At 57.5% G+C, this 10,793-nt stretch overlaps 1 protein-coding gene across 1 annotated transcript; it reads right to left on the reverse strand.

The window, feature by feature from the left end:
* Positions 1 to 1,149: 1,149 nt before the first annotated feature.
* On the reverse strand, positions 1,150 to 10,540 carry HDGF (heparin binding growth factor). Its single transcript, XM_065881535.1, has 6 exons — positions 10,217 to 10,540; positions 3,909 to 3,985; positions 3,627 to 3,765; positions 2,779 to 2,958; positions 2,280 to 2,503; positions 1,150 to 2,084 (listed from the first exon to the last, which is right to left on the reverse strand). The coding sequence occupies exons 1-6, from the start codon at positions 10,301 to 10,303 to the stop codon at positions 2,078 to 2,080; spliced, it is 714 nt and encodes a 237-aa protein (XP_065737607.1). The 5' UTR covers positions 10,304 to 10,540; the 3' UTR covers positions 1,150 to 2,077.
* Between the last annotated feature and the right edge of the window lie 253 nt (positions 10,541 to 10,793).

Genomic DNA, 10,793 nt, shown 5'->3' on the forward strand with positions numbered 1-10,793 from the left:
AGTCGATGATCTACACAAAATGTCAGACTGAAAGAAACCTGAGAGGATCTAATCCAGCCATTCCACTTAATTCAGGAGTATTGGGAGGATTCCATGCTATCAACCTCCCCGACCCTCATCACGTTATCAGTAGCGGGCATCCCTGGCTTTGCCCTTGAGGGTCAAAGTTGTTTCTACAACCAGCCCCAACACCCTAACTTCCCTGGCCATCGTGAGCTGTGACTGATACTGTCACCTCTCACAACCTACCTCTTCTTTTTTAAAATATTTATTTATTTTGGCTGCACCGTGTCTCAGTTGCAGCACGTGGGATCTTCGTTGTGGCATGTGGAGTTCTTAGTTGTGGCATGCATGCGGGATCTAGTTCCCTGACCAGGTATCGAACCCAGGTCCCCTGCACTGGAAGCGGGGAGTCTTTCCCATTGGACCACCAGGGAAGTCCCACACTCTACTTCTTGTGCAAACTTTAAAAAAAACTTTCCCAGGTGCTTATGGGGGAAACTGTGTTAAACAGTGGCTGGGCAGAAGTAGAATACTGGGCACCGTATTCTGCGACTTTGCCCTCATGTAGAATTTTAGGTATCTCTAACAGACTGAGAATGGAGAAGGCTGGCACACCTTACCTCAATCTGAAAAGTGGATTTGGAAATCATTTGCATTCCCTTTCCCATTCCCCTGCACCATCAGTTAACCAATACACCCCCAAAGAATCAGTCAAAATCCAATGTAGTAATCAATGGGTTTTATTTTCCTAGAACTGAAATCATCTACGGTTCTCAGAGCTAAACTTCCAAAGCTACAGTCAGCAATTTTTCATCAGAGCCCAAGGGAGGGGGGCAAGGGTGAAAGAGATGAGAGACGGAAGAGCCAAATAGACCACTAGAAAGAGGTTGGGAGAGGGCGCTTATTTCCCTCTGGCCTCTCAGTGGGTTACAAATTGGATCTGGTGACAACACTGAGGGGACCAGGTGAGGATATGTGGATGGGAAATGACACCAGAAGGAACACCAAAGCCCCAACTACAACAAGAAAAGTCATCAAGCCCCAAACAGAAGGGGAGCCTCCAAGTGCACCTCAGAAATGGGGGCAACAGTGGGGAAGAAAGGAGCAGAGTGGGGGGCACACAAAGGGATGGGGGGGTCTTTAAAATTTTTTTTTTTTTGTAATTTTCTTTTATTAAAAACATTTCCTAAAAAATGTGTCTTTTCCTTTATATCTGGGTGACGTATGCGACTGTAGGCTGGCCTTGAGCACTGTGGGAGAGGGAAAAGGGCAGCTAAGGGTCTCCCCAGGGCATCCCATCTCTGGCCTGAGGTCTAAAGGTGGATGGATACTCCTCAACACTCCCATAGGAGCTGGGTGAAGTTAACCCTTCAGATCTCAGGTCCTTGACCCAAAGAACTTGGAAGACCCCAAATCTTTTGATGATAAACTGTAACTCCCATAACCCCTAGGGTTGGCGTAAGAGAATGGGCATTGTCAACCATCAAGGATTTATTGAAGGGAGCCCCTCTCCCACAAGCTGTCCCACTTTCCCTGAATCCAGGTAGCTGGTAGAACAGGTGTGGGAGGAAGGGACAGGATGCCATCCTCTTGCCCACTCCCCCACCCCAACTTGAAGATTGCCCCTCCCAGGCCCCAGAAGCCCACCGTGCTACTTATACTCCATCCCTTCCACTCATAGCCCTGATCCCAACCAACCCAGAGGTCTAGAATGCCCGGGGAAGGGCGAGAGGGGTGTCAGAAGATGGAAATAGCCAGTCCAGGCCCTAACAAATACACTGGGAAACAGCTCCAGGCAGGGAGGGACACAGTGGCCTCATCTCATCCCACAGAGCAGAAGACATGGACCTGACTCAGGTCACAGGGGTGTGGGGACGTGGAGGTGAGGGCCAGGTGGCCTGCCCCATCCGGGTCAATCTCCAGGGTCTGAGCTCAGAAGGGGGAGAGTGAGTGGAAGAGGAGAGTGGGTTGGGGTGGGGAAGGGGTTCCCAGTTTGCAGGCCATGGCCAGTTTCCCCAGTAGCACCCAGACAGCAGCAGGAACGGGGCGGGGGCTCCTCTTGAAACATTGGTGGCTACAGGCTGCGGGGGAGGGTTGGAGGGGAGAAGGGTTAATGGTGTGGCCTTGGCCTGGCCGGGCCCCAGCCAGTGCCGGCCTCCTGGGAGAGCCCACCCTGCCTCCCTGGAGGCTGACTGCTACAGGCCCTCCTCCTCCTCCTCTCAGCAGGTGGCTGGGCCCTCCCAGCCCAGCTGCCAAGGGGCAGTGGGCTCACTCACCTCTCATGATCTCTGATGCCCGGGGCCTCAGCATCTTCCTTGGCAGCCTCTTCCTCTTCTTCCTCCTCTTCTTCCTCCTGAGGAGGCCCCCGGCCAGAGCCCGGCTCCGAGGGAGTGCTGTTCTTCTCCGCCTCCACTGGAACGGGCCTCTCACCCTCCAAGGTGGCCCCTTCCTTCTCCTCCCCTTCGGGGTCTTCTGTCTCCTTGGGACGTTTGGGGGAGTCCTGGGCAGGGTTAGCAGAGAAGAGGTGGGTTGAGGCTAGAGAGGGAGGACACCAGCCTCCCCCTCCTTTCCCCAGAGGCTCTCCTTCCTAGGCAGACCCACAGTCCTCCAGCCCTCTGCTAGCTGAGAGGTCTCCCGTGTCCCATCTTCTCAGCAAGGGACTCCCCAAAACTAGGGGCTGAGTCTGTCTCTCAGACGGGCACTCCCTGAAAAAGTCGTAACTTCCCTCCTCAGACTAGGAGCCTTGCTCCGGGGCCCCAGGTAGGGGGCAGTTACCTCCAGCAGGTCTCCCGCTCTCCTCTTCAGCGCCCCCTTCTCATTCTTCTCCTTGGTCGGCTCATCAATGACCAGCTTCCCTTCCTCATCACTGCTACCTTCGGCATTCCCCTTCTTATCGCCATCACCCTCGGTGGCTTCGGGCTCGGGCTCTTCCACACAGCTCTTTTTCTGGGAGGACTGCGGCGGAGACAGCAAAGGCTGAGTGGCACCAGCGACTGCCACGCTGGGCCCCCTCCCCAGACCCCTCCCTCGGCCACTCACTCCTTCCTTCTCCCACCTCTCCCCCGCCCCCACCCAGGTGCCCAGTCTCACAAGTGATTTGAGACCCACCTCTGTCGGATTAGCCCCGGGGTAAACCCACTGGCCGGGCAGGCAGGGCTCTGTGCAGGAGGGGGGAGGGCTGGAGCAGGAGGCAAAACCTCGGGTCAACTTCTCCCAGAGGGAGCTGGGACCCTTTCCCCGCCAACCCCCGCCCCCCACCCTCCCGCCTCATCCTGCCCGGCTCACGTGCACCTCCTCCTGGAAGCCTTTGTGGAAAGAGTTAAGGCCACATCCTATACTCACACTGGGCCTGCCAAAGGCCTGTCCCCACTTACCGCCTCCATCCTGTTCCTGCCCCCCCAGGCGCTGTCTAACAGGTGGCCCCTGACCACAGCTACATCACACACCCGGAACCCCTTCCCCTCTGCAAGAAGCCTCCCCCAACCCCCCACCCCACGAGCTCCTACTCTGAAAGCCCTGGTGTTGGTGTCTGTTCCTGAAGCATCACATGTGGGCCCAGGGGCTCCCGGCACCTATGGCCACACCCGCTTTCCAGGAGGTCTCTGGGGCGGATGGCAGCTCACCTGGTAGCCAGAAGCCTTGACAGTAGGGTTGTTCTCGATCTCCCACAGCCCCTCGCTGAACCCTTTCCGTTTGTTGGGCTTGCCAAACTTCTCCTTGGACTCCTCGTAAGGGAAGAGGTCTTTGGGGCCCAGGAATGCCCTGGTGAGAGATGGGAGACTGTGCTCTCGAGCCCCTCACCGCATCTGAGCTACGCAGCCCCATAGGGAAGGCGCGCCGTCACCACTGCTCTTTCCCCAAAGTGGTCCCCCCGTGGCCCTCCCCACCTCTGCCCCCTCACTCACGTCTCGTGGGTCCCGAAAAAAAAGACTTGGTATTTGTTGGCTGTTGATTTCACGGCAGCCTCAGGCATCTCGTCAATCTGAGAGCAAGATGAGTAAAGTGAGCGTGAGCTGGAGTCTTGAGGTCACGAATCTGGGGCCGGAGGGTAGGGGTAAGGGGCTGATCTCTAAGGCACACCTGTGAAAAATCAGACTGAGCGGGACCCAGGAGTTCACCAAAGAGGTTTCTGAACCATTTTTAGCAGTGTGACTTTGTTCAAAAGAAGTCAGGCATAAAAGCCCAGCAGAATCCCCGCCTCTCTTTCACAAACCAAACAGCGTCCATAAACAGATCCTGCCCATAAAGCTCCACGTCTTTGCCATCACCCTGGTCCAACCACTGTCCCCTCTTGCCTGGACTGGAACCACGGCCTCCCTCTCTTCTCTCAGTCTCCATTCTTGCCCCACTACAACTCATTCTCCACACTGCAGCCAGAGGGGGCCTTTCCAAGTGTGGGTCTGAGCATTTCATTTCCCCTGCTAGAAACCTTCCGGTGGCTTTTCAGGACTCTAGGGCCCACCTGTTCACCACTGTCCGTAACGTCAAGGTCTGAATTCCAATGCTGCCAACAGTATTTGTATGAGCTTGGGCAACTGACAGAACCTCAATTTTCTCAACTGTAAAATGGAGATGGTCACAGTACTTAAACCATAGCGTTGTAAGGATTAAACGACCATCATGTAGTACGTCCCGCATATGTGATCGGTATCATCATCCTCTCCCCAGTACGCTGCCCCTCTGCTCTCTGCTCCAGCCACACTGACCTTTCAGTCTCCTGTAGTAACTCCTGATCTGCCTTCCAACCTCAGCCCCATCATCACTTCCTCCAGAAAGCTTCCCCATCTCTCCCAACCTGGCTGGCTCCCCAGATAAAACTCTCAGCACCTCTCCTTCACAGTGTGCTTTTCGCAATTCTAGTTCTACAGCTCTTCACGTTACCATTTGCTTAACGTCTACGTGGACTATACCTGCCCGGAGAACAGAGAGGTCTGTTTGTAAGTCCAACACAGTGCCTAGCACCCAGCGAGTGCACAGTGAAGATATGCTGAACGACTATGAAACAGACAAAAGCAGCCTGCTCTGACTGAAGTGCAGACGTGAGGCCAAGGGGCTGCCTATCCAATATCCGCCATCAGGAGCAGCTCCAAAAGACTTCTGGGGAACTCTCTGAAAGTCATGTCATGTAGTCAGACTCTCTTATTTTACGGACAAGGAAACTGAGGCCCAGAAAAGAAAAGTAATTTGCCCAAGATGACAGGACAAGTTAGTGAGGGCCAGATTTCAGAACTAGAGCTCCCGACTTGATCCTCTGCCTCAAATGTCCTGGGGGCATAAGGGATGCTGTGGTGGAGAAGGTGCAGCGGTCTGAGGTCAGGGAAATGGTGAGAGGCAGCGGCCCAGATAGCCTCTCCCAGATCAGGCCCTGGAAGCCCAGGCCAAGCTGAGCTGGGGGGGGGGGGGGAGGGGGGGAGGGAGGAGGTGTGGGGGACGGGGGAAGAGGACTACAACTCCCAGCAACACTTGCAGCAGCCCTAGCGGCCGGGCTTCCCACCGGACAGAGGCCAGGTGGCCATGTTGGCTGGGGCCCGGGGTGCAGATAGGGAAGAGACAGACAGGCCAAGGCAGTGATTAAACACACAGAGACTAGGACAGAGTGCCTGACTGGGGGCCTGGGGAGACAGGGAGGCTAGCTGGATGAAAACAAGCTGAGACACACCCAGGAGATGGGGTGGAACCTGAGCAAGAATCTGAGGGGCATCTTGCTCCAGACATGGAGTCTTCAAGCTCCTGAGCACCTCCCCCCTTGCCCTGTGGCCTCTGGGGACAGAGGTCCCGCCCCTCCCCCCCAGGAAGGCTCAGCACGAACTGGGCCCTCCCCACAATCGGGAAGACACTGGGGTGTGAGAGCTGGGGGTGGAAAGGCACGCTGTCCCCCACCCCAGCTCAATCCCCATCGCCATGACAACCCAACCCCGCCCCCGGGGCCACTCAGCAACCAGGAATGTGACTGCCCCTCCCCCCCCGGCCCTCTCTCCAGATTGGGGAGGAGGGGACACCAACACACACCCCACCCCCAAGCCTGGGGTCTGGCACCTGGGTCCCTGGCTGTGCCTGAAACCACAGCTAGGGGTGAGGGCTGCGGGCCCTTCTCAGGAAGGCAGAGCTGGGGTGTAGGCAAAGGAGGAGCCAGTCCTCTGCTAGGATACCTGGGTCCTGTTGCTAGCTCCCCACCCTCCTCTCAGAGGGGGAAGCAAAAAATAAAATGAGGGCCTCCAGGGCTTAGAGATCCCAGGAGACAGGCATAGGACAATAATAGCAAAAGCTCTTTCCTAGGCCTCTTCTTGGTGGATCTTTGTGCACCAGGAAAGAGGACAGGGTGGGGGGGTGGGGGGGAATATCTAAGGGTCCCAGCTGGGAACTACTTTGGGCTCTGCATTTTCAGTGCCACACTTGAGCCAGGACGTTAACAGGCTTGTAGGAAACATGTGATGAAAAGGGAGAAACTGAGGCTCAGGAAAGGGGGGATGGTGAGTGAAGGGGTCAGAAACAGGAGACATGAGGTCCTCTCAAGGAGCTCAGACCAGGCAAAGCAGCGCTCTGCCCGTCAGTCTCTTTCACGTGGGAAGCAAACTCAAAAGAGAGGTAGCTGAACGCTGTGACAGGGGATCCAGGAGGCCACCAGCTGCCCAGCCTCAGGGGCGGGGGAGAAACCAAAGAATGGATGGGAATTAAAAATAGACAGAACGGGACACACCAGATATACCCGCCCTGCTGACTTCTAGCCAGATAAAGGGTAGGTCGAGAGGAAAGAGGAAAGAGGGAGGCCAGGGGCCTGGGCAGATGGGCATCTACCCCCAAAGCATAAAGCCACCCCAATCCCACCTCACCTCGAGTGTAGGCAACCGTGGGGGAAGGGCCAGGAGAGGCGTGCTCCTTTTACTTAATGGAATTCCCAACCCCTTACCCCAAAAAGGGGAGACATTCCTTCTCTAGTGGACCCTTCATCCTTCAAGCCACAAAGGAAATGTCTTTCTGCATTTGGAAGTGAAGGGAGGTTCTTTGTCGACGACATAGAGGATATGAAGTCTCAGGGGAGGCCTGTACTCCCAATACAGACATGTGTCTCCCAGGCGGTGCCTTTATATCCAGGTTGTGACTCAGAACAAGTGAGTCAAAGCTAAGTGGGTCAGGGTGGGGCCAGATGAGTGCTGGGTACCCCACTGCACCTCCTCCATTGGCCAACAGGGGAGGGGGCTCTGCTACTTCTCAGCCATTCCAGGAATCCTGGCAAGTTACTCCCCACCCCCCACCCTCTGCCCACTGCACGTGCCTCATTCCATCACACAGGCCTGAACACAACAAGTCCCATCCTCCCAGAGCCCAGGGCACCTTCTAAGGCCTGAAGTACCCAGGTGAGGAGTGGGGAGAGAGGACTGAACACCTCTCCCCCAGCCTCATACCAAATCCAGGCCCAGGGGCGCCAGCTCAGCACATAGAAAGGCAGCAGAGAAGGCTAAGCCCACCCTGACTGCCAGCCAGGGTTCTGACCACCACACCCAAGGCCCAGGCCCAACCTGACCCATGAACCGTAAAATGTGGGGCAGGAGACAGTTGGGGTCAGGAAAGTGTGGCAAGCCCAAGAGGCAGAAAAGAGAAGGTGGTGCCTGGATGTGGGGGAAGGGCAGAGGGAAGACAGATGGGCGAGGCCCTCTGGCTGCTCAGGTTTCCTGGGACTGTGAAACAGGAAGTGGAGAAAGGAGGAAGGAACCTCAGGGGGAAAATCCCTGAGTCTTGGAGGTTAACTGTTAAGTGCTTGGAGATCCCCCAGTAAGTCTGGCAGGAGGAAGAGGAGAGGAGAAGGTTAAGATGGAGTCACACCATCCTTCCAGGCAGGCCTTGCCTACCACGTGGTCCCTCTGGCTGAACTCTCCAAGCACTGGGCTGTTCCAGTCTCACCCAGAGTCAGCCATCCTCCCCAGAAGCAGGGGCTGAGGAAGGAAAGCCCACACAGTGGCCTTCACCATGGCTGAGGACTCTGGTTGCCTATTAGATGGAGCAGTCAGCGAGGCCCCCCCTACTCCTCCTCCATCTCAGCAAGAGCCAGGCCCCCCTTCAGGCTCTGCCACTCAACAAGACTTAGACAGCACCCAAGGATGGTGAGGTATTCGGAAGATAACAACCTTGGGTGTACCACTCTCTCCAATTTTCAGAATCAAGACCCAGAGCACAGGCAAAGGGTGGGGTCCTATCTCTTTGGGATCCAGTCTGATCTCCCTCCCCCAACCCGAACTTTATCTAAAGGGCCCAGGCCTCAACAGAGCAAGAGACTGCCTCCCTGTCCTGCCCTCCTGTCCTGGAGGCCTAGGGTGAACAGAGGAAATGGACAGCACCCCCAGTCCCAGGCGCTGCCCTCACTCCAAAGGCTACCAGAAACCTGAAGGCCTTCTTCACAGGGGCCAGTGTGGGTCTGCATGGGCCCCCCTTTCTCTCTTCCCTGCAGCCTGAAGGGGTTCCCTACAATCCCCATTCCAGCTGAGCCCCCTCCCCAGTCTCTGGACTTTGTCCTACCCCCAGGAGGTAGAAGCAGTAGAGACCTGTGTTCAGTTCTTGCCCTGCCCACCAGGACCTTGGCATCTGGACCAAGAAGCCAGATGGATCAAAGGTGCAGGGTAAAGTACATGAGTGTTCACACACCACACACATACATGCACACACAAGGCTGTCTGTGGCTGCTTCCTCACACTGCCCCCCACCCCCCAAACCCAAGTCCCCTAGGAGGCCCTGGAGGCTGGGAGAGCCCTGCTTCACTCTGTACTTCACTCCCATTCCATAGGCCAGACATCTAGAAGTTTCAGGGAACAAGGAGCTCAAGGCATATGGGATTAGGTATATTCCTCAGGAGAGGGTACTGAGTGAGGAAGGGTCTCCTGGATTTTCTCAGAGTGGCCCCAAAGTTGGTCTGGACACTGAACAGGACCCAAGGGAGCCTGGGGCAACTTCCCAAGCTCAGAGCAGGGTCTGGTCCAGATGAAGACACAGACTCATGTGGAAAACAGCAACCCACAGCCATAAGGCAGTTCTACACTTGGTCCCCTTGCCCAGAAGACTCCCTCCCTCTACTCCTCTCTGCCCTTGGATTACACTCTACAGGAGTCCTATACTCTAGGGCCGATACCAAAGGCCTCTCTCTACACCAACGTTGAAATAAGGTGCCAGAGACACTGTGCCCTGTGACACCCCCAACCTCCTCCAGCACCCTCTGGCAACCTCCCTTACTCCTTACTTCACCTGTCTCAGTTCTTAGGGGAAACATGAGGAATGCGCCAGGCTGGGCATTTGGGCCCCACCCTCCCACCTGGCCAGGTGCTGGGGTGGGGGGAGGGTGGGCGCCTCACATTGGCGGGCTGAATCAACCACATGGCAGACTGGGCCGTTCTGGCGGGAGAGGCTCAGAAATGGAGAGGAGAAGCAACTCGGGTTCCCCCCACCTCCACTAAGAGGCAGGGCAGTCTGGACTGGACTTCCCAATCCCAACAAGGGCTCTGCCACCTTCAGCCCCCAATCTGAGTCGGCAGCATACGGAGAAATATTTTTGTGGAGCTGAGGAGTGAAGGGTACTAGCTGGTGATTTCCAAGCTAGACGGATCCCCTCTTCTGCCGCCCCCCAACGATTCCTCGACCCTCCCAACTTCAGACCTCTTACGGATGCCCCAAACCAAAGTTTTCTAGAAGCGAACTCCGCCTCCATCTAGCCTTTCAGGGCTGAGATCCTTCTTAACCATCTAATGTAGGAAAAGGAGAGTTTGAACTGGGGGTAACAATCAGTGAAGAAACTGGGGGTCTCTAAGGGGGTCCCTGAAGGGGGTAGCGGTGGCGCCTGGGGGGGGGTGGGTGGGAGGAGTTACACTGCTGGCCCAAACCCAGGCAGCGCGCCCGAAACCGCTGGGAGTATGGGGGCTGGGGGCGGAACTGAGCACGCGGAGCCGGGGGCCGGGAAGTGACCGGCGCCCTCAGATCCCCACGCCGCACACACGCCACCACGCGCGGACGCCGTGTGGCCAGGTGTTCGCCGCTGCCGCCACCACCACCCCCACCACCCCGCCTCCACCATTATATAACCGGCGGGTGGGCTTGGGTCGCTCGGGAAAGATTCGGGGACTCAGACGCCCCCCCCACCCCCACCCCCTCCGCGCGGAGCGCTCTTGCCCTCCCGGGTGTTATGCAACCCAAGTCTGGAGGTGGATAGGGGGCGGCGGGCCACCCTGCTCACCCGGGCCGGCCAGTGTGGGTAGCCCTTCATCTTGGCGAACACCAGGTCCCCGCATTTGTACTCCTTCTGCCGGTTGGATCGCGACATGGCGGGGCTCCGGGCGCCCCGGGCTCCGCGCCGGGCCGGAAAGCGCGAGCCCAAGTTTGCGCGTGCGGCGGTGGCGGCGCCGCTCCGCTCCGGCCCTCGCGCGGCCCCCGCCTCGATGGTGGCCCCCGGCCCGGGCTCCGGCGCGGCCACGGCGTCTCCGCCCGCGCGCCGCACGGACGGGGCGGGCGCGGATCGGGGGCAACGCTCCGGCGCGATGGGTGCGCGCTCGTGCAGTTGTTTGTGTTTGAAATTCAATTGCTCCCTCCGCTGCGCGAGGCCTCTTCCTCCACCCCCCTCCCGGTCCCCACTCCTCCTCCTCCCTCCTCCCTTTCTCACTCCTCCTCCTCCCTCCTCCGCGCTCCCTCCCGCGGCGGTTTGATGAGTGCGGCTTCTTGACGCCCTGTGCCTGCCACTGCCCGACGCCCAACCTGGAGCCGCCTGGCGGTGCGCGGCGACACAGGCGTGAGGAGCCGATTGCCGAGCAAGCCGA

The sequence above is a fragment of the Phocoena phocoena genome, chromosome 1 (assembly GCF_963924675.1).
Source record: "Phocoena phocoena chromosome 1, mPhoPho1.1, whole genome shotgun sequence".
Classification (NCBI taxonomy): Eukaryota; Metazoa; Chordata; class Mammalia; order Artiodactyla; family Phocoenidae; genus Phocoena; species Phocoena phocoena.